General features: G+C 47.2%; 1 protein-coding gene and 1 long non-coding RNA gene across 17 annotated transcripts in view; both read right to left on the bottom strand.

Moving 5' to 3' along the window:
* Nucleotides 1–5,146, bottom strand: part of LOC137208658 (uncharacterized) — a 151,598-nt gene extending 146,452 nt beyond the window's left edge. For all 15 annotated transcript variants that reach the window (XR_010935710.1, XR_010935716.1, XR_010935708.1 and 12 more), the window contains exon 1: nucleotides 4,840–5,146. This is a non-coding gene — a long non-coding RNA (uncharacterized lncRNA). The remainder of the gene's footprint in view (nucleotides 1–4,839) is intronic.
* A 6,824-nt stretch (nucleotides 5,147–11,970) lies between these two features.
* OAT (ornithine aminotransferase) overlaps nucleotides 11,971–23,045 on the bottom strand; it is a 104,809-nt gene continuing 93,734 nt past the window's right edge. For both annotated transcript variants that reach the window (XM_067709106.1, XM_067709105.1), the window contains exons 3-10: nucleotides 20,926–21,150; nucleotides 20,726–20,821; nucleotides 18,072–18,199; nucleotides 16,802–16,924; nucleotides 16,028–16,156; nucleotides 15,117–15,230; nucleotides 14,186–14,330; nucleotides 11,971–12,810 (exon numbers count right to left, since the gene is read on the bottom strand). In XM_067709106.1, coding sequence (XP_067565207.1) covers nucleotides 12,650–12,810; nucleotides 14,186–14,330; nucleotides 15,117–15,230; nucleotides 16,028–16,156; nucleotides 16,802–16,924; nucleotides 18,072–18,199; nucleotides 20,726–20,821; nucleotides 20,926–21,150 — 1,121 coding nt within the window. In that variant the 3' untranslated portion in view covers nucleotides 11,971–12,649. The remainder of the gene's footprint in view (nucleotides 12,811–14,185; nucleotides 14,331–15,116; nucleotides 15,231–16,027; nucleotides 16,157–16,801; nucleotides 16,925–18,071; nucleotides 18,200–20,725; nucleotides 20,822–20,925; nucleotides 21,151–23,045) is intronic.

Below are 23,045 nucleotides of genomic sequence, written 5' to 3'. Positions count from 1 at the left end.
TACCCTCCTCTGGCCTTGAGGAAGTGGGCCGCCAGACTGTGTGAGGGGCCGTGTGGGTGCTGCGTGGCAAGGTACTGCAGGCCTCCAGGAGCCAAGAGCAGCCCCCGGCCCACTGTCGGCAAGAAAGCAAGACCTCAGTCCTACAACCAGCAGGAGTTGAATTCTGCCAACAACCCCATTTTCTTGGAGGAGGCCCCCCCACTCCCAGGTCTTGAAAGGAACACAGCCCAGGTAACACCTGATCTACAGCCTGGGATACCCTGAGCAGAGGACCCAGCTAAGCCCTCCCAGACTCCAGACCCACAGAAATTGTGAGATAATCAATGCATGTGTTTTAATCTGCTAATTTTGTGGTAATTTGTTACTTGGCAATAGAAAACAAATTCAATCCTTTCCTATTTTGTCATGTTGAGTGGAATATGTCAGGTAGCACATGAGGGTCTGGGTGTAAAAGGGAGCAGACACAAACCAGGACCCTTTTCTCTAATTCCCAACTCCAGAAAGTTGAAAGTTCAAAGATCTGGGTTCAAGTTCAGCTCCTGCTGCTAAGCTGTTGCGTGTCCTTGAGCAAGTGTCAGCTGCCTGGTGCTCTTTAGGGTCTTCTAGCTCTGAAACCCGAAGACTCTAGTTTCAAGAGTAAGATCTTAGGGTTAAGGAGGTCACAGTTACTTCCAGATTCTCTCATCTTCAATTCCATCCACCCACAGAGCCTTCATTCAAAACCAGAGCACAGGGACTTCCCTGGTGGTGCAGTGGGTAAGACTCCGCAGTCCCAATGCAGGAGGCCCGGGTTCGATTCCTGATCAGGGAACTAGATCCCGCATGCCACAACTAAGAAGCCCGCATGCCGCAACTAAAGATCCCGAGTGCCACAACTAAGACTCGGCGCAGCCAAAATAAATAAATAAATATTTTTAAAAAGAAAGAAAGAAACCAGAGCAGAGGGTAGGGGGACAAATGCAGAAGTCAGCTTCCCCAAAGACTCAGACACCTGGGGAGCTTTCCTGGGTTCCATCCAGCCTCCCAGCCCCCACTCAAGTTCCCTCTCCTGCCTCAAGCTGGAATGGAAAACCCATCAGGCCTCAAGAGATGGCCTAAGAAACAGCGACCCGTTTTTCAATCCAAATTGTGAAATGCTCTGGGAACAATCTGCTAGCTAAGCAAACCTTTCCCATTTTTTTCCTGTCTGAGCACATTGTTCTGAGCCTGGAGAGAGGACAATGGAAATCGCAGCTCTCCTTCACTCCCATCAAGGAATAATTCACACAGGAATTCACTGAGCCCATGGCTTCTGGGCAGGGCTCTGCCCAGGAGGATGAGAAGCCTATGGCAGGGACGTCCCCAAGACTCCCTGGTTGACCCCATCAGCAACGCGGCAGGGAGGGGTGGAGGCTTGGGGTGCAGCTGTGCTGCCAGGGCCGCCCCAGCTATCTGAGCCAGGAGCCCCATCCACGGTCCATCCATCACTGCCCCACACCCGGCCACTGAGCCACCCATGCCACGGACCCGAGGGTATGGCAGGGAGCCACCCAGGACTCCTCGGCTCTGTTTGATCCACTCATACTCTTACCTCTGGCGGGACTACCATGCCCCTGCTCACACCTCACTCAGTCCCGCCCTTGGGATCCATTAACCGCACTCCTAACAAGCCCTGAACGAGTGCCCTTGGCATAGAGGGTGGGCACAAAGCCAGGTGACCCCGAATGACCTGCCAGAGGCCCACCAAGAGTCATTCAGGCCATTTTTAAGCAAACAGGTTGGTGCTGTGACAGGAACAGCAGCATCTCCAGAAGGGTTAGAGATGACTCTGGGCTGCCACCCCTGCCACCTGGGACAACAGAAGTGGGCATGGGTGTGTGGGTGGGCATCCCCCAAGAGAGGTGGGCCCCTTTCCCAGGAAGCCCAGGACCCTCCCTGGGCCTGTCTTCATGCTGTCCATCAGCACTTGCAGGGGATTCTCCCTTGCCTCCCCTATCCAGAGCCCTGGGTGGCCCTGAAGTGCGTCCCACGTGCAGTGAGGCCACATGGAGTGGTAACCAAGAGGTTATCGGGATTGTGGCTCCCGACCAGGCTGCACCCTGAAATCAACATCACGTGCCCAGGCTCCATCCACCCCCAGAAGGCAGAATCATAGGGAAAGGCCCAGCCCCAGCACAGTGTCACCTTGGGCAAGTCGTTATGCTCCTGGAGCCTCAGTTTTCTCATCTGCGGAGTGGGGATAATACAGCACCATTCTGCTATGAGATGAAATGACAGAATCTGGTGCTTCCCAACCTCTCTCGACAGAGCACACGGAGAACGTGGAAATACTCGCACAGCCCACTGAGTAAAGGAACAAGGCTGCTTGCAGGATTCCTCCTGACCCTGAGCCTCACCAGCCACCCTAGAGCTGAAAGAGCCCCCACCTCACAGACAGCAGGATGCTGAGGGGCAGCGTGCCGGAGGCCTGATCCCCGACAAGCACCAGACAGGGGTCTGCTGTGTGTAGCCCCCACCCAGTGCAGGATTTTCTTGTCTCACCAGGGCGGTCTGGGACAGGGCTGGCACGTCACCATTTTTTAACCAGCGCCTTGCACAGTTCTGCAGCAGCGGGTGTGCAGGGCCAGGTTTGGACTTTCTGTTCTAGCTGATCAGAGCCAGCAGGCTCTTCCCCAATGGGGTCACTCGCTCCCCCACCCATCCCACCCTTCCCTGCAGCCCACCCACTGCTAGGGTCCTCTCCACCTAATTAGCAGGCAAATCCCGTTCTGGGAGAACTGAATGGGTCCCTTCTGCTCCCCGGGCATCCCTCACAGTGTCCCTTTGTGGCCGGCCATCCTCCTGACCAGGCCAAACTGGGTCCTCAGCTGTTCACGCTCCATGCAATTTTGATTCCGCCTCCTGGCTCCCACCGTCAAAGCCGTGATGGGGCAGTGTGTGGCCTCCCGTGGGGCCGCAGTGTCCTCTGGGAAAGCGGCTGCCCACGGGGGACGCCTGGTGACACACGCGGACCTTGGGCTGGCTGGCTGCAGGGCCGTCAGGAGCCACGACTCCACGCTCTGGAGTTGAGAAGCGCAAACAGCCCAGGCCTGGGAGACGGAGTTCCGACCAGTGGGGCCGGGCACAGCTCCTGCCGCCAAGCGCTCCCCACGCCCCCCTCTGCAACCCAGGGATGCAGAGCCCCCCTCCTTGAGGCAGCCCAAAGAAGGCTCCACTGAGGCGCACATCCCTTCAGATGGGGCACAGTCCCTCCCCACCTCAGCAGAGAGCCCTGGTTATAATAAAGGGCAAGCTGGCGGAGCCCCTCCAGAGAGGGCCAGGCTGTGGCAGGGTGGGGCCGGGCTGGGCGAAGCAGCAGGAACAGGCAGGGGCATGGGAGCCAGGGGAGGAAGCTACCACCCCCAGCCCTGGCCTCTAGAACTGGCTGAACCCAGACCCACCTGAGCTCTGCCTACCAAACCAGCCCCAGTCTCTCAGGCTGGAGAACTCAGGGCCACTGTGGTCATGAGGGCGGGGTCTGGAGTTTCAGTTACTTCCACAGCTCGGATGGGGCTGTCTGGGCACCAGGCTCCGTGGGGGTGAAGCCTCACCTCCCACCTGAAGACTTGACAAGCTGTCTGGCGTCCCTCGGACTCGGCCTGTGAACTACCAACTTTGCAGGGTTGCTATGGGGATGAATGAACTAAAGCATGAACTGGTCCTCAAGTGGGAAGGAAGGATGTGATGGCTATCACTATTCACTCATCAAGCTAAGACCCGTGGGAAGAGGCAGGCACCAGACAAGCGAACCCAGGTCAGACCCCAGGCCTTGCGCAAGTGAACTCAGGGTTAGGACCCGACCCCCAGGGCTGTCCAAGTCCAGGGGTGTCCTCACCTCCTGGGAGCAGTGACACCTAAGTGAAATATCAACTCAGGGTCCTGCCCAATGCTCCCCATGGAAACCACTAAAATCCCTCACTCTCCACAGAGCCTTGCAGGTTAATGAGTCTGGGGTGGGTACCGCCCACAGCCCACTACCCTGGCACCTCCCTTCCCAGTGCTGGGGCCGATGGGGTCCACAACCAGACCCCAGGAGAAGTGTTCCCAGGGGGGTTCCTTGCACCACCCAGACCTACAGCAACCATCTGTCAGAGCAGAGCCCTGGGCACCAGGACGTTTATGAGGTCTCAGGTAACGCCAGCGCCCTCTGGAGTTTGCGAACTCCCAGAGGACAAGGTCAGGGGGCAGAGGAGGAGACAGGCAGGACCAAGGACCCAACACTGCCCCACCAGCACCCTGCTCCCGATTCCTAAATGAGGACACCGAGACTGCAGAGGTTGCAGAACTGGACGAAGGACGCAGGAGCAAGGAGGTGCAGTCGGGGTGGGCCACTCCCTCCCACCTCCCACCTCCCGCCAAGGAAGACTTCAGTTGAGTCCAGCTCTGGGCCCAGGCACTGGCCATGCCCCTGGCACTCACACAACCCAGGGCTGCCAGACCTCGCTGGCGGGCAGGACTGTCAGTATCTCAGTGCCCAGGTGCCAGTGTTATCCAGCCACAGCCAGGTGAGCACCGGGCCCCACATCCTCACACTCGTTGCACAACTCCCCTCCCCCAACCAGGGCGACTACTACTAACCCCGCCTCCTCTCCCCCCTCTCCCCCTCCTTCCACTCCTCTCCCCGCCCTCCAGTCCAAAGCCCCTGTCCTTGCAGGACCTCAAGCTGCAAATCCCTCGGAGGCCACGGCAGCCGTCCAAGGAGCTTCCAAGAGGTCCCGGGAGGCCCTTTCCACGGGGTCAGAGCGCCCCCTGCCCCCTGCCGGGTGGACTCACAGGCGACCATCACTTGTCAGGCTGGCCACGAGACTCTTTAAAACTCACCATCCCGGAGCCGTGGATGATTCTCCCGCTGCCCTGCACAGTGAACTGAAAGGGGCTCCAGAGGCGGGCAGCAGACGGCAACTGGGCTCTCAGGGTGCAAGCGATACACAGACCCCCTTGTAGGCGACAGAGGTCGAACCGGGGCCCCACGCAGCAGCGCCCGTCTCTGCGGGGAGTGGCCGTGAGAGATCTGTGTCTACAGTTCCGATTTTCCTACCAGGAGCCCATTTAATAATGAAACAACTTTTGCAAAAGTACACTGCATTCGGCGCGCGGTTGCGAGGCTCGGGACCAGGCCCCGCCCCGCCCCGCCTCGGCCGTCAGAGGCCCCCGGCCCCTGCGCACGCGCGGCGCCCCGCTCGTGCGGGACCAAAGCTTTTCGGACAGCGCCTCCTGCCGTCCTGAGGCGCCCTGCTCCTGCGAGCGGCTGCCGCCAAACCCGACTCCTAGTTACTCCTGGTTATGCTGAGTTGCCCTGGAGGGGCTCGATCTTGGAAGCGAGGGGACGGCTCTTTCCTCCACCCAGAGCCTGAAGCCCCTTGTCCGCGACCGAGGAACTGACTTTGGGGGAAACTAAGTCACTAGAGGATATAGGGAATGCACAAAACTAGGTGGCTGTCTTGGGCCGTCCCCGTTTGAAATCTAATTCCTGGGGTCACAGACCCCGGCTCCACTATGGGTTCACAAGGCGTGCTGAGGGACCACCTGAATCGTGTGCTCAGTGGCTGGGGGTTCAGGCCAGCAGGATCAGTCCCAGGGCCCACCTCCAGACACCAACTCAGCCAGGACCACTCTTTAAGAAATATTGCCTTAATTTGACCCCCTCATTTCATAAAGGACAGACAGGCAGTGACTTGCCTAAGATCACACAGCTCCTCAGAGGGAAGTGCAAAACGGAAGCTCTGGCAGCATGTCTTCCACCCCACAGTTAGAGAAACCAGGAGGCTGTCACCGGGTTCAGTCCCAGCTCTGCTACCACTGTGTGGACTGTAGCAAGTCCCTTCCCCTCTCCAAGTCTCCCAGGTCTGTGTTCTAGCATGAAATGATGGGCAGTGGCCCTCCCCTCCATGATTCTAGAATTCCTGGAGCAGAGGCAGACCCTCACCCAGGTTTGAGCTCCTAGGTCACCACGTGAGGTCCTGCAGCTTTGTGTGCTCTTTGCGTATGTATTTTTAAATTACTCCCAGGAGTAATTACTTCCAGATCATTAGTAAGTACATGGCTCCGCCCTCGGGAACCACCAAATTTAAGAGCTTTGTGATAAAAAGGAAGGCAGAAGAAATTCAGGACTGGCAGAACTTAGTAGCATCCTCCACTTTCTATCTCCGAGAGGAATATGCACCCCGATGGCCTGGGGGGAAGGCCACCAAGATCAGAAGGAGCGCAGGCCCTCCACGGCCCATGTATGCAGGAGCCAGAGTCATCAACAGTCCAGTGGAACAGGATGCTCTGAGCCAGGTTCTGCCTTACTCCCATTTATCTTTAGCTACCATCTGCTCTGCACTTAAGTATTGTGGTACAAATTATAAAAACCGTATTAGCTCAGATATTTCATTAACGACTTGAGGGACTGGACCAATGCATAGAGGGAGAAATCTCATTTCCAAGGCAATCAAAACAAAGGCTGCAGAGCTATTGTAGTCCTGAAGTAGATTTTAAGAGTTTTTCCTAAAAGGACTAAGCTTCTTTTGTGTATCTATTATTCATTTGAACGGCTCCTCCTTGTACTTTTCAGAATCCATCCCCCAAGTTAGAAACAAACTGAAATGCTTTTACACACACCTAGGGCCCCTCAGCCATGCCCCTGAGCCCAGTGGAGGAGCTGTCCCCTGTGCCCCCAGCCGCTGGGGCACCTGGACTACCTCTTGCCTCCCTGCAGAAGCCTGGTCCAGCCCACTCAGGGCTCCAGGGCTCCACCGCTTACTATTCCAATGACACAAGACAAGTTTGTCTCTCTAAGCCTTGGTTTCCTCGTCCGTAAAATAATGGGGATATTAGTACCTGTGATGAAACCTAACATATTTGGAATAGCACCTAGCACATACTGTTTAATGCTATTTCTTGGAACCACTGCCTCTCCTCTGGGGCTAGCCACGTAGTACATAATATTTTTCAAATAAATGTACTCGCAATAGGGAAGAACAAATCTGACTCCATGCTGGATCTATTTCTTTAAATTTTGCATTCTATTGCTTTTGCTACAAGTGAAGAATGTTACCTATATCCTGAGATAGACAGGCTAGCTCACTGTCAAGGCTCTGACCTTTAAAAGTATGTAACGCTTTCAATCACACAGAGATAAAAAGTTGCAGAATGGAGAATGTCGTTTTTCTTGTTAGAGGTTTACAGGAACATCGTGACCTGACCTACATGGACAGCTGCAAGAACAAAGGATTCCGACACCAAGAAGTTTGCAGCAACCAGCCACACCCCCTCCCCTTCTAGTATAAAAGAAGCCTGAACTCTAGCTTCTTTTATACTGAAAGGGAAGGGGGTGTGGTGAGATGCTTCTTTGGGACGCTAGTCCACAATCTTCTCTGCTGGCTTTCCAAATAAAGCCGCTATTCCTTGCCCCATCAATTCCTCTCTCCATTTATTGGCCTGTTGTGCAGCGAGCAACACGAGCTTGGACTCGGTAACATACTAAAAAGCCCCATGAGGTCAAGAACCATGTCCGTCTCTTTCACCAGTAGACCCTAGTACAAGCCCAATGCATGGAATGGTAGGTTTAGTGAATGACACACTGCTTTACAGTCAATATCCACTCGTGCGTCCACATTCAATGTCCACTTTGCAAAGGCTGCACACCAGACTCCCCTAGGGAGCATTTAATATACTGAGATTCTGGTGGAATTTATTTGAGGTGAGGCCTGGACATTGATATTAATTTTTAAGCGCTCCAGGTGACCCTGATAGGCAGCCAGTGCTGAGAAACAGATCTAAACCTACAAGTGGTTCCCACGTGGTGTGTCCCCTTCCTGTCAGGAGGAAGCCAGGATCTTTAAATTCCTAGTGCCTGAAACACACTGTAATTTCACCTTTGTAATTCCTCCTCATATATTATCCTGGGTAAATCAGACATCTTATCCCAACCTCAGTTTTCTTAGGTGTGCAATGATTCATTTAGATGAGGTGTCCGAGATGGTCAGAATCCAAAGAACAAGTCATCATTGGAGTTTGTTATGGGCTGAATTATGTCGCCCTCCCACACTCTTACGGTGAAGAACTAACCCCCAGAACCTCAGGATGTGACTGCATTTGGAGATCGGGTGTTTAAATTGATAATGAAGCCAAAATGAGGTCGTTAGGGTGAGCCCTAATCCAATATGACTGGTGTCCTTTTAAGAGGTTAGGACACAGACACACAGATCATGTGAGAGGTCTCAGAAGAAACCAACTCTGCAGTCACCCTGATCTCAGAATTCTAGCCTCCAGAATTGTGAGAAGATAAACTTCTGTCATTAAAGACACCCAGTCTGTGGTGCTTTGTTACGGCAGCCCTAGCAAATCAGCACAGGGTTTGCGTGTATGTACAAAATGGCTCCTGGATTATTTCTGTGGATGGCTCTAACCCAGGGCCTGTATCTGGGCATCCCGTTCTCACTGTGGGTCCTCTACTTCGGGCCACTCTTCTCCTTCAGGGCCCAGCCAGTCCCCTCTCCCCTCCTCTGGCTGTCACCCTTCCAGAGGTCCTCCCCCCACCTCAATTTGTGTGCTGGGGCCCCCTGCTAATGATCACATGCCATAAGGTGGCATCTGCACCACACAGGTGAGCATCTCACTCACTGACCTAGAGCTCTGCCAGGCGCTGTGCCAGGGTTTTGCCCACACCATCTTAGTCCTCAGACCTCTCCTGAGAGGTGGGTATTATCCCACCTCCTCAAATGGGGAGTGAGGCTCTAAGATGTGGCAATAGCTCTGACATTCCACACCAGGTCCAATTCCAAAGCCTCTACCTCCTCCCTGCCTCCCCACCACCCAGGCTCCCCTGCTTCATCCCCAGGGGGACTCAGAAGAGTGAGGGCCTTGCTGCCTTGTTCGCTGTCCACACACCCACAGCCCCAAACATAGCTGGCAAACCAGTAAGCATGGGCTTCCCTGGTGGCGCTGTGGTTAAGAATCCGCCTGCCAATGCAGGCGACACAGGTTCGAGCCCTGGTCCAGGAAGATCCCACATGCCACGGAACAACTAAGCCCCAGCGCCACAACTACTGAGCCTGTGTTCTAGAGCCCGCGTGCCACAACTACTGAAGCCCGCGCGCCTAGAGCCTGTGCTCTGCAACAAGAGAAGCCACCGCAATGAGAAGCCGCGCAACACAAGGAAGAGTAGCCCCCGCTCACCGCAACTAGAGAAAGACCCCGCACGGCCACAAAGACCCAACACAGCCAAAAATAAATAAGTAAAATAAATAAAAAAAAAAAAACAGTAAGCATACACTGGGTGAGCAGCTGTGCAGCTGGTGGGCTTTCCTGACTCATTTGGGATCATCCTACTTCCCCACTTAACTCCCTCCCCTCAGGGATCCCACTGCTGACCAATTAAAGCCCCAGCTGCTTGCCCAGGATTCCAGACTGCCAACACCCTCAGCCACCTTGTTGCACCCCAGGTTCTAACTATGCTTTCCTACAGGGCCTTCCTCAAACCATTAAGGCCCTCAAAGAATTTAGCAGGAAGCTTGTTGATTTGTTAAATTCACCTGCCTTGAGCCCTTCTCTGATGGGTGAGAATTGCTGAATGCAAATTAAACTTACCTCCTGGGGCTTCCCTGGTGGTGCAGTGGTTGAGAGTCTGCCTGCCGATGCAGGGGACACGGGTTCGTGCCCCGGTCCGGGAGGATCCCACATGCCGCGGAGCGGCTGGGCCCATGAGCCATGGCCGCTGGGCCTGCGCGTCCGGAGCCTGTGCTCCGCAGCGGGAGAGGCCGCAACAGTGAGAGGCCCGTATACCGCAAAAAAAAAAACCCAAAAAAACTTACTCCTGATAATGATGTTGTGCCTTAAGGCAGCATCAGCACCTGCATCTACTGGGAGCTTACAGGAGAGGCGGAATCTCCCGTCACCCACACACACTGAATCAGAATCTGCATTTAGGTGAGATTCCTAAGACAGGTTCTCAGCCCTAGTGCACACCAGAATTACCCGGGGAGCTTAAAGTCACTGATGCCTGGTGACACCCCAGAGATTCCGGTCTGGAGTAAGGCCTGAGAAAGCCCTGGTGATTCTAATGTGCACGAGGGGATGTGATTGGGAACCCCGGTCCCGCAGTCCCAACCAGCAGTGAGTTCCCAACCAGCAGTGAGTACTGGCAGCCTGTGGTGTTTGATGAGGGACCTCACATTCAGGGGCCGGGCAGGCCTAAGCCAGAACCTCCCACCCGGACCAATATGTGTTGCCATTGGTATAAGCACACCCTCCTGTAACCTGCGGCTCACAAATTTGGTCACTAACTCCCATGCTGCTACGAGGAGACTCGTTAGAACCTGGTGGGGGCAGGGTGCAATGAGCCACTAATTAATTTGTTCCCTTCGACACTGCGATCCACCTCTAGGGATCTACTCCACAGAGACACTCACACGTAAGATACAAAGTGGTCACGTCCAGCTATTTAAAGAGTGAAAAAGTGTTCTTAACATACGGAAATCACACCATCACGCTGTACACCTTAGACTTATACAGTGATGTATGTCTAATGTATTATTTCTCAATAAAACTGGAAAAAATGCTATTAAAATTCGTTCCACTTCTAAAAGAGAAAAACAAGTGAAAAACTGGAGACAACTCAAATGTTTCCTGATATGAAATTATAATATACCCACTTAAGATAAAGTACTATAGTCATCAGAGTGTGAAATAAAATTCACATTTTATGACAAGAAAAATTTAAACATAAATTCTCTCTGCCCTTTGGCCTCCTCTCTCCCCTCTACTGTGCATCGTGTATCTGCATCAAGCAGCAACCAAACCTCCCCATCGGCAGAAATAACTGCTCAACCATAAAGAGCAATATTTTCTAGCACCACCAAGACAACTCCTTAAAGATAACATTCCCGCTTTTTTTTTGGCGGCGGTGGGGGGGCGGTTGGGGGGCGGGGAGCAGCACACCACTCAGCACGCGGGATCTTAGTTCCCGACCAGGGATGGAACCCATGCCCCATGCAGTGGAAGGGCAGAGCCTTAATCACTGGACCGCCAGGGAAGTCCTGCATTCCTTCCTAATCTTGTAAGGGGCCAAGATGACCCATGACCCACTACTTGACAGATCCTGTAAGCTGTCAATAATACATCATCTAGCGTACAGCCCTCTCAAAAAACTTATGTAGAACTGTTTTGACTTTTTTTTTTTTTTTTTGGCTGTGTTTTGGTCTTCATTGCTGCACGCCAGCTTTCTCTAGTTGCAGAGAGCGGGGGCTACTCTTCGTTGTGGTGTGTGGGCTTCTCATTGCGGTGGCTTCTCTTGTTGCAGAGCACGGGCTCTAGACGCTCAGGCTTCAGTAGTTGTGGCATGCGGGCTCAGTAGCTGTGGCTTGCGGGCTCTTGAGCGCAGGCTCAGTAGTTGTGGCGCACGGGCTTAGTTGCTCCGCCGCATGTGGGATCTTCCTGGACCAGGACTCAAACCCGTGTCCCCTGCATTGGCAGGTGGATTCTTAACCACTGCGCCAACCATAAAGAGCAATATTTATGTCCCTGTTTTGACTTCTAACAGGCGGCGAAACAGTTCTCAGAGCTTCCTCAATTTGGCCCGAATAAAATTTTCCGTTTCTTTCTTAGATAGACTGATTAATTTTTTCATCAAAAAGAGAATGACATAAACTTGTGACTACTGACATAGAAAAGCATCCAAAATACTGTTCGGGTAAAAACAAACAAACAGAAACAATACCATGCATAACAAGGATACTTTAATAAAAATGGTAAATACTAGTATACACATGGGGAAAAAGCAGTTATTTTGAAAGCGGAAAAGGTAGTACTAAAAGAGACTTTTTATAATTTGTTTTTCTAGAGATTACCAAAGAAACCAAAATGTTCTTAGAAAACACATGAAATAAATCAGGTAAGAACATTCTCAGAGGGCTTTAAAATGTGAGGTAATTGATAACACCGCAGTAATCACACACTGGTCCCAGCGCAGACATTTTAAATATGAGCTTTATTTTAAATTTAAAGAAACACTGAAAATAAACACTTTTTACAAATTATATCAAACACTTAAAACATAAAACATAATCTAGGAATGTTAAACAATAATTCTTTTTTTTTGTAACAATAATTCTTAATTCAAAGTAATGACATTCATAGAATACATCTTGGTGCTAGCCAATATGGAGTTTACTTAAATCTAGTATTTTTTATAAGCTTCACCATTAATCCTTCCTAAAATACAATGACTATGACTCAACTTTATGAGGTTAAGCTAATCTTCTATGCAATACTCTCCTATAACTTTTTCAAATACAATTTATACCAGCGAGGAAATTATTAAAACATATATAAATTATGCTGAGGGGCTTGATTAAAAGGCTGTCTATATAGAGAGATGCATCTCACCTTAGAAAGCGCGCATGCGCGCACACACACACACACCCACTCTTAATCGAAAATAAGATGCCAGGACATTCTCTTAGTTATGTTACACAGCAAACTGCACGTTTATAAATGTCATTCTATTATGTATGAACTGAAAAACATATATTTTTTTAAAAGCCCTTAACATGGGGGAGTGGAATATGCCCGCATTAAGTGCAGAAACTCAGTTTTATGAACTGCCTGTCTCCAGCTGGCTCCCAGGCACCACTGAAAACTGTCACCCTCAGAAAGACAAGATGGTCTTGTTAATGATTTCCACGGCTTCCAGAATCTCATCCTCCTTGATCACAAGTGGAGGTGCAAACCTGATGATATCACCGTGGGTTGGCTTGGCCAGAAGTCCATTATCTCGAAGTCGCAGGCACACCTTCCAAGCATCATAATCTAAAGAAAAACCGTCAAACTTGTATGCTGATCCAAGATAAACGTTTAAACATTCCCTTGCAGCGTGCATGGGCCAGGGCAGCCTGGCAAAACAGAATTCCCAGGACCTAACTCAAGAAACGCAGCTCTGAGTTGCAAGCTTGCTTTGTTCTTACCCTTAAAAATGAAGTTATTTTTCAGCAGTGGTTTGAATGGTATGATTAGACATGGTTTTTGTTAGTTTTTCGTAAGTGAAAAAGACCTAGCAAAAAACTTACATGCTAAGGCAGATGTAATTAATTACACAAGGAACCAATACAAAAAGAACTGGGATATGATACAGGTAACTAACTGGCATAGAATAAGCAATACTCAAAACGTAGTGAACACTACACATTCCTAACCTGGATTTGCTTCCTGAGCTGGCACAACTAGACGCTCATCATTTTCACTCTCACGACCCTCAACCCTGGCTGCATCGGAATCACCGAAAGGGTCGCGGCCAATGTATGGGCCCCACTCCAGACCCATCAAATCCGTATCTCTGCAGCGAGGCTAGGCTTGGATTAATTGTTAAAAAGCTCCCCGGGTGATTCTAAAATGCACTCAAGGTTAAAATCACTGTTTTAAAAGGAAGGATTAGGGCAAGAAAATCCAGCAAGGAACGCTTAAGGATTAGAAATGATGTGTTAGACACTAAACACTCAGTTAAGTGGCAGCAGGGGTTGTTTTTATTATCAACATCATCATCATCATTCCTGTTATCACTACTGCTCCTACTACCTCTACTGATATGCAAAGTACGAAAGTGAGTGAGGAAAGGAGAGCGAAGAGGAAATGGGACTACAGAGTGCTCTGTGCAGACTTCCTAACAGAAAATAAACTGAAATCTCCAAGTACTGCATAAATAACCGAAGGCAGAATAACAAATGACTTAAAGAAATGAAAATAGGTGAAATTAGTTATATGTGCCTTCATGTAGGAAAGAGCTATATATTTTTTTTTTTTTTGCGGTACGCGGGCATCTCACTGCTGTGGCCTCTCCCGTTGCGGAGCACAGGCTCTGGACGCGCAGGCTCAGCGGCCATGGCTCACGGGCCCAGCCGCTCCGCGGCATGTGGGATCCTCCCGGACCGGGGCACGAACCCGTGTCCCCTGAATCGGCAGGCGGACTCTCAACCACTGCGCCACCAGGGGAGCCCGGAAAGAGCTATATTTTTAAGACCATTAATATAAATCAGGTAATAAGAGTATTAGGCAGAGCCTAAAAGACTTGGTCAATAGGAGGCCAGTCAACAGTTTCAAACAGAGGAAACCAACGACCAGATAAAATAGCGAACGTGTTCTGAGCTCTTCCTATAACAGTAATATCTTGTAAAATATTTTGTCTCCGTACCTTTGGTTTCTCTAATAACAATAGCATTTAATAATCCTTTTCCTCTTACAGCCGTTACAATATCAGAAGGTAGCTTCATGAGCTCATTTCTCAAGATGATACCCATTTTCTCTGCATTTTCAGCAAGGTTTTCTTCTTCCAAAACCTATGTTTGAAGAGAAATTACAGAAATATTAAGACTGCCTTTTCTTTTACATTGTTCTTTGGAGGGGAATGCGGACTGTAAGCACAGGAAGAACATGATCAGATACAGACCAGAGTAACGTACCTTCCATTGCTACTTTCCAAAGCCTGTACCAGTCTGATTTCTAATCATCTAACATACGCTAGCTCAGACAGACTCTTGCTTTAGTCATAAACCCATAATCAATCTGATTCTGTGACAAAATAAGGATTAAAATTTGTTTAATGCAACTGATATATTTTCTTCTTAGGTGAATAAATCAATGGGACTAAATATACTTTAACTTTTTAACTGCAATAGAGTTCCCTTTGTTTTTTTCCCTAAAAAGTCCATCCTCAGAGATAATAATTTTATGCCTTTTGTAGGCACTTGAGGAAAAGTCTAAAAGCATTCAAATCCACACTTTAACAACAACAAAAACAAAAAGCCACATGTGCTACGCCAGAGGCTTCACAGGCCAGGCCCGGTCACAGAGTGAGAGTTCGATGTGGACAGGCCAGGGCCTACAGGCCAAAAGCCCCAGGAGACTGCAAACTTGGGAAGCCCCTGGAGGATTCCCGTCTACTAGGCCAAGGTTAAATTACTTTTTGAGAATGCCTTGCCCCTAAACCCTTTCCTCTGTACTTCATGTTCTGTAATACTCGGCAATCCTATCACATTTCTTATCACACCAGTGGGCTCAAACCTAAAAGGCACTTCAACACTACCTCCAGGACTAGCTACTGTACAGCTGCAACCAGTTTTTACCTCCAGGGCCGCGATGGCCACTCGGCAGCCTAGTGGATTGCCACCATACGTTGAACCATGTTCCCCTGGTTTAATGGTCAGCATTATTTCATCGTCACACAACACTGCGGATACCTGAAAGACAGAGACTTCAGCGCTGACCAAGTCTTTTCTCAGATGAACTCTTCTTATTCTTACCAGGAACACAAATATTTATGAAGCTGATACTAAATTTGACATAAACTTTCAACCAACAAGTGCTACACATCTGCCACCTTAACTAGCAGTGACAAGCTGAGTGGTGCCCTAAGCACGTTCCAAGCACATCAGGCACACTGCAATGGCACAGAATAGCACTTCGGAACCGAAAGAAGCAAGCTACTTCTGCAGTGATGTAATTTAGAATTCTTTCCACTCTCAAGGTGAAATGCTTTGTTTAACTGTTTAGAAAACAATGTTCTGCACTATATATTCAGAGCCCTTTAGTCCATACCAATTGTTGGCTCTGAATAGCAAACCCAAGAAAAGAATTACAGTTAAACATTAATTTTTCCAATCTCTACATTAATTGGTCGGTCATGGTTTTAAACAATTAGTAATACTATGTCTCAGAACTATGGGAAAAAAGCATAAAGGTCTACAGGAGTACTTTTGGGATAAAATGTTTCCATCCAAACAAATGCAGCAGAGCAAATTCCAAGGCACACTCAATTCTTCAGTTAAAATAACTAAGTGGGTCACCCCATGGAACTCTGAAATGTTTTTATTACACGTATTCCAGGTGACCTATATAGATATAGATATAGATATAAATATCACTAAGTTAAACCAAACCATCAGAAAGGCACTATTGTCACAGTCGGCTAATGTAAAAATATCTTAAGGATTCATGAGAATAGGGAAGAGAAAGAGAGGTTGAACATTGGACTTACAGGGTATAAACCGCCAGAAAGTGCCTTTCCTAGAAGGACCATATCAGGTCTGACATTTTCGTGATCAACAGCCAGCCATCTACCAGTTCTGGCCAATCCTGTCTGTATTTCATCAGCAATAAACAGAACCTATTGGAAAACAACAAAACAGCATTAATTATCGTTTTCATTTCCATAGGGAAATAGTGATCTTTATTTTACTCTTCCCTGCACAAATCTGTCATTCTGACATCCCCTCAGATTTGTGAAAACATTTTAATTACCCACACAACTTCAAGAGTGTCCTGTGAAAACCCTGTAGACACACAGTTATTTCTGTGTCAGGCCACTCAGTCCCCAGAGGCCCATTCTGCACTGTCCTACAAAGTGGTAAGGCACTTAGACAAAGGGTTCTGTGGGGGGTTTCTGAACATAACTACTGTCTGGGACTAAATTCCCTCGTTTATTCCACAACATTTATTAGTAAAGAGGGAGAGAGAGCTTAAATTCTGGAGCAAAGGGATACGACAGAGGGTTTGAGAAGGACCAGAGTACAGGCTGCCGGAGCAGAGAGGAAGGAACCGTGGTTAGCGCCCAGAAGTCTGCAGCTCTGCCAGGGCCCAGCCAGTAGAAAGTCAGCTTCTTTGCAGCCTGCTGCTAGAAAGTTCTATCACCACTAGAAAGTTCTGCAGCTCTCAGAATGAAGTCTCCCTCTAGTGGAGAGGTGATGTAATCTTTGCATTTATCCTATCAGCCAAACCCCAAGAGAGGCAGGCAGGTGGGCAGGTGGCTGACCTGGTGCTGGGTGCAGAGCTCTCGCACGCCCACAAGGTAGCCTGGATCTGGAACAACAACGCCTGCTTCACCCTGAATTGGTTCCACCATGAACGCGGCAACGTTTGGGTCCTGAAGTGCACGCTACAAAAACAGCATGAAAATGTTTTTAGTAACTTCCTTTCAAACCCATTTGGAAATCTGAAATCACATAATGTGCATTTTTCCCGTTAAGAATAAGTGTGCCAATTAAGTTTTCACACTAATTTATATTCTGACTTCAAAGTATAACTTTTCTGACTGACATTCAATTACCAAAAGCTCTAAATATCTCAGCTTTAAGCTACTCCATCCTTTATTTTCTAATATATACTTAAATGTACTGTAAATAAAAACGAATGAGAGACTTCCCTGGTGGCACAGTGGTTAAGAATCCGCCTGCCAGTGCAGGGGACACGGGTTCAAGCCCTGGTCCGGAAGATCCCACATGCCGCGGAGCAATTAAGCCTGTGTGCCACAGCTACTGAGTCTGCGCTCTAGAGCCCGTGAGCCACAACTACTGAGCCCGCGTGCCACAACTACTGAAGCCTGTGCACCTAGAGCCCGTGCTCCGCAACAAGAGAAGTCACCGCAATGAGAAGCCCACACACAACGAAGAGTAGCCCCTGCTCACCACAACTAGAGAAGCCCTGCGCGCAGCAACGAAGACCCAACGCAGCCAAAAATAAATAAATAAATTTATAAAATAAAAAAAAAATAATGAAAGTGGCCTTTTAAAACGCCATTAAAGGGAATTCCCTGGTGGTCCGGGGGTTAAGACTCTGCTTCCACTGCAGGGGGGCACAGGTTTGATCCCTGGTCAGGGAAATAAGATCCCACAAGCCCCGCAGCCAAAAAACAAAAAAAAATTGAATAGATACATTAAAAGTGTATCTTTTTACTTTACAATTCTTCCACTTCATAATTTTAAAAAGCTGGCTGAATGGCTGAAAACTGACTAATTTTGTCTATTAAAGTAATTAACAGGTAATACCCAAGTTAATACTTATGGAGATAAATCTGAAGTGGTTAGTTGGTTGTCAGGATTAGACCACAGAACCTGGTTTCCCCATGTTGGAAACTTGGAAACTTGGAAACTAACTGACCATTACAGAGAACAAGGGTGAATCTTGGCCTAACTTTAATACAACAGATTCTCAGTACAATCATATATCTGTTTTTCATTCATACATTCAACAAATTTACGTTCTATTTACTATGAACTAAAGCACCATGATGCTAAATGAAGTACCTCAAGAGCAGGCAGATCATTATATGGAATGATTTCGAAACCCGGCATAAATGGTCCAAAACCATCGTAACTGGTTGGGTCTGTGGAACTGGAGATAGCAGACAATGTTCTACCCCAAAAGTTTCCAGCTAGAAAGAAGAAATAAAGTCATTATTTCAATCAAACCCCCCAATGTAATAAGCACTGTTCCCCCACAAATGCCCTAGGAAGCTTGATTTTCAAAAAAGCAAGGGTTTGCTTTAGAGAGCCTCCAGTGAGCTCATTTGTTTAAACAAAATCTGATAGTAAACACCCTGGTTCATATGACTGAGGTCTGGCCTTGCAGTTACTATTTTAGGCACTTCTCTACTGAGCCTCCGAAGTGTAATATATAGCCCCTAAGGATAGGTATTTGTCTTTTCTTTCAATAATCCCAAGCCCTAACAAGTGAAGCATTCGATGCTTGTGTTTCTAGAGGCGGTTTTTCTAGACACATTTATTATAGTGATATGAGAAAGAGACTACCCTTCATAGAGAATTAGCAGTTTTCCTTTTAAAAATCCAACACTACAGGCTAACTATTCAATAGAATGAATTTTAAATTTCATTTGGATAGAATATCCTCAAGCAGTTCGAACACTTTCAATTTGCCTTCCTTGCTGTTATAAGTTGTTATGTGCTAAAAGACATCTGCCTTTGTTCAGGAACAATTTTTACCCATTAATTTATTTCATTAATAGTTTGAGGACTGATTAATAATGTCAGGCACGGGGCTTCCCTGGTGGCGCAGTGGTTGGGAGTCCGCCTGCCAATGCAGGAGGAACGGGTTCGAGCCCTGGTCCGGGAGGGTCCCACATGCTGTACAGCAACTGAGCCCATGCGCCACAACTGCTGAGCCTGCGCTCTGGAGCCCGCGAGCCACAACTGCTGAGCCCATGTGCCACAACTACTGAAGCCCGTGCGCCCTATAGCCCGTGCTCTGCAACGAGAGAGGCCACTGCAATGAGAAGCCTGCGCACTGCAATGAAGAGTAGCCCCCGCTCACTGCAACTAGAGAAAGCCCACGCGCAACAACGAAGACCCATTGCAGCCAAAAATAAATATAATTAATTAATTAATTTAAAAAAATAATAATAATGTCAGGCACTGTTCTAGGTGTCAGGCATAGAATGATGACTGGCAAGCTCCCTGCCCTCAAGGAGCTTCTATGCTAATAGGGAAGAAACACCTCAATGTAAACTAGTGAAGCAAATGCACAACATAATTTCAATGTGGTTAAACCCAAGGAAGAAAAGAAACAGTAGAATAAGAGAGGCTTGGAGGGTCTCCCACCTGTTGTGTTTTGTTTTTTTTTTTAATATCTTCCCACCACTTCTGCCAGCTGCAACTCAATTAACCCAGTACTGAATTATTCTAAGTTGGCTTCAAAGCATCCATAAATACTACCCTTGCAAAGCCTCTCTCAGCTATGAGTACTATGAATAATCCCCACTTGACTTGTCCACAAGCAACAGCGTATTGATTCTGCCCAGACTTAAGACAAAACGCACACTAGACCATAAGCCTACTTGCTCTCCTGCATCGGCCTCAGGAGTCTCACGCCCCGCAGCTTACCCTGCAGTATAAGGGACATGCACTGGGGACAGTCTTCTGTCTCCACCCACTGACTCATCAGCTTCTTTCAACACCTGGGTGAAACACCTTTGCACCCTGTGCTAATGTGAGAGAGACTGGACACAGTCTGTAAGAACGAAATCACCAGAAATGCCATTTTTGTTTGCAAGAGACAGTTTTGTTGTCCTACAACTAAGGTACAAGATTGCAAAATGGCAGACCACAGAGCTGTGCAGAGACTTCGGAAACAGGAATTTGTCGCCCCCACCCGCAAACACCAGCTACAGCTGGCCACTAGATGAACTATGGATTCTGTTATATTATGGGGTTTATAATTTAACTGCGTGTGTCCACAAGGCAAAATATTTAATTATTTCAACCATCACAAAAATGAATCTTGACCATGTGCAGTGACAAACTTACCCATACTTTATGTTTTAAAAAATTAAAATCAGAGCTTTAAAAAAAAAGTCAGAACCTATCCATTGACCATCATTATCAAGATCCCCAAAGTCAGTCTATATGGATAATCTGGATTAACTGTTGGTCTCCCCAGTCAGGATTCAAGTCATTCCTCTCAACCATTCACAGAAATATACCCAGGGCAACTCCAGCCCTCCTCTTCCAGCAGCTTCTAATGACATGATACAGTAATCCTCAAATACTAAGATTCAATCATCGGATCATACCTAAGACACGGTCCCACCTGAACACAACCCAACGTCAACAACCTCACAAAAAAGTGCTCCATCGGCAAGACCGTCTAATTAACCAGAAAACCGCTATGAAAAAAATCAGATAAGCAGATGGGAAACAAGTCATATAGTCACTCATTTTAGGGAGGGAGGAGTAGGGAGTTATTTCGGAGAGAAAAATCCCACATATGAAGAAATACTTGGAAATAAACCTAAGAAAAGGAAATCCTTCCATTTTTATGAAACATTCAACAATTAACATACGACACATGAGGCAAACACATCTGAACTATTTCATCAGTAAATTAAAATGGTAACTGATACTGTACGTTTCGATCACAGCAGTTAATGGTGAATCTCACATACCTGCAAAAACAATCTTTGCTTTGTATTTCGGGATCCCCTTCACAGTATATCCCCATCTACGAGCAAGTTTGCAAGCAGTCTCTCCAGCCTCCACTCCTACCAAAAGAGAACATCTCTCAGTTTTAAAACATGTTTTAAACGATCAGAAAATTATAAGATTTTCTCAGCTATTTAACAACAAAAAAAAGGAAGTATTTTACCTGTATTCATAGGAAGAACTTTGTGGTAGTTGAAAAGTTTAGTAACATACTCTTCGTATTCACCGAGCACGTTATTGTAGAAGGCCCTGGATGTTAAGGTCAATTTGTCCGCCTGACTTTTCAAAGCATTCACAATCTTTGGATGACAATGCCCTTGGTTGACAGCACTGTAGGCACTCAGAAAGTCAAAATATTTTCTGCCTTCTAAATCCCATACATAAATACCTAAAATATATAAGGAAAATAACGCTAGAAAAAATCACCACATTACATAAAGTTCAAAGACTAAGACTGCTAGCCAGGGACTTCCCTGGAGGTCCAGTGGTTAAGACTCTGTACTTCCACTGCAGGGGGCACGGGTTAGATTCCTGGTCTGGGAACAAAAAAAAAAAAAAAAAAAAAAAAGACTAAGACTGCTAGCCAGCCCTCTGAATACCTACATATGAACCTTTAGTTAACATAGAATTGTGGTTAAGGCATGTTTTAGCTCAAGCATAATAAACCTTGGTTTATAAGGAATTATATTTCATCTGTCCAGCTTCAAATTACACATTTAACAAAAACAGCATAACAAGGAACTTCCCTGGTGGCACAGTGGTTAAGATTCCGAGCTCCCAATGCAGGGGGCCGGGGCTCAATCCCTGGTCAGGGAACTTGATCCCACACGCATGCCACAATTAACAGTTCCCATGCCACAACTAAGTAAGCCCGCGAGCTGCAACTAAGGAGCCCGCCTGCCGCAACAAAGACCCAGCGCAACCAAATAAATTAATTAAATAAACAAATATAAAAACAAAAACACACCATTTAAAAAAAAAACCCGCATAACAAGAAGAGATTTTATTAACTCTGGAGTGAAACCTTTATTCCTGGAAAACTGGAACCTTGATTCCTGGAAAACTGAAGTTTGGAATTTAAAGCTGGAATTTAAAGGAAGAAGTTATGCATAACATAAAAATCAACTGGTTGACTGTAAAAACCAACAGAATGGGAAAAAACATTCCCAAACCATATATCTATCTAATAAGGATCTAGTATCCAGAGCTCCTACAACTCAACAAGACATACAACCCAATTAAAAAATGGGCAAAGAACTGTAATGGACATTTCTCCAAAGAAGATATACAAATGACCAACAAGCACATGAAAAGATGCTGAATATCATGAGTCATTCGAGAAATGCAAACCAAAACCACAATGATACCATTTTACGCCCACTAGGATGGTTATTTTCTTAAAAAGGAAAACGAGAATTGACAAGGATGTGGAGAAATTGAAACTCTCATATATCACTAGTTGGAATGTAAATGGTGCAAGAGCTGTTGAAAACAGCTTGGTGGTTCCTCAACAAGTTAAACATAAACTACCATATGACCCAGCAATCCCACTCCTAGGAAGAAGGGGAAGAAAAAAGAAGTGGAAAACAGGTGTTCAAACAGAAATGTGTACACCAATGCTCACAGCAGCAGTATTCGAAATAGCCAAAAGGTGGAAATAACCCAAACTTTCATCAACTGATGAATGGACAAACATGTGGCGTATCCATAAAATGAATAAATTCAACCATAAATAGCAATGAAGTACTAACGCATGCTACAACATGGATAAACCTTGAAAACATTGTGCTAACGCACGCTACAACATGGATAAACCTTGAAAACATTGTGCTAAGTGAAAGAAGCCAGACACAAGAGGTCACATGTTGTCTGATTCCATTCATATGAAATATCCAGAACAGGCAAATCTGTAGAAACAGAGAATGGGTTAGTAGCTGCCAGGTTCTAGGAGAAGGAAGGAATGGGGAGTGACTGTTTAATGTGTATGGGGCTTCCTTTTGGGATAATAAAAAAACTTCCAGAACGAGCTAGAGGTGAAAGTTGTACAACATTGTAAATGTACTTAATGCCACTGAACTGCATGGTTAAAATGGCAAATTTTATGTCATGTACATTTTACAACAATTTTTTTAAGTTGATCATAGATATTAAAATGTATTAGGGGCTTAACACCTAATTTTTACCATGTACCTAACATACTGTGGTAGGTGCGTTTGTCCCTTATCTCATCAAAAAACCCCTATGAGTGTTACCATCCCTAAAGTACAGAGTAGATGCTTAGAT

The sequence above is a fragment of the Pseudorca crassidens genome, chromosome 16 (assembly GCF_039906515.1).
Source record: "Pseudorca crassidens isolate mPseCra1 chromosome 16, mPseCra1.hap1, whole genome shotgun sequence".
In the NCBI taxonomy this organism is placed as follows: domain Eukaryota; kingdom Metazoa; phylum Chordata; class Mammalia; order Artiodactyla; family Delphinidae; genus Pseudorca; species Pseudorca crassidens.
The sequence above is the reverse complement of the archived record's forward strand: the minus strand, read 5'-3'. Positions and strand labels throughout refer to the sequence as shown.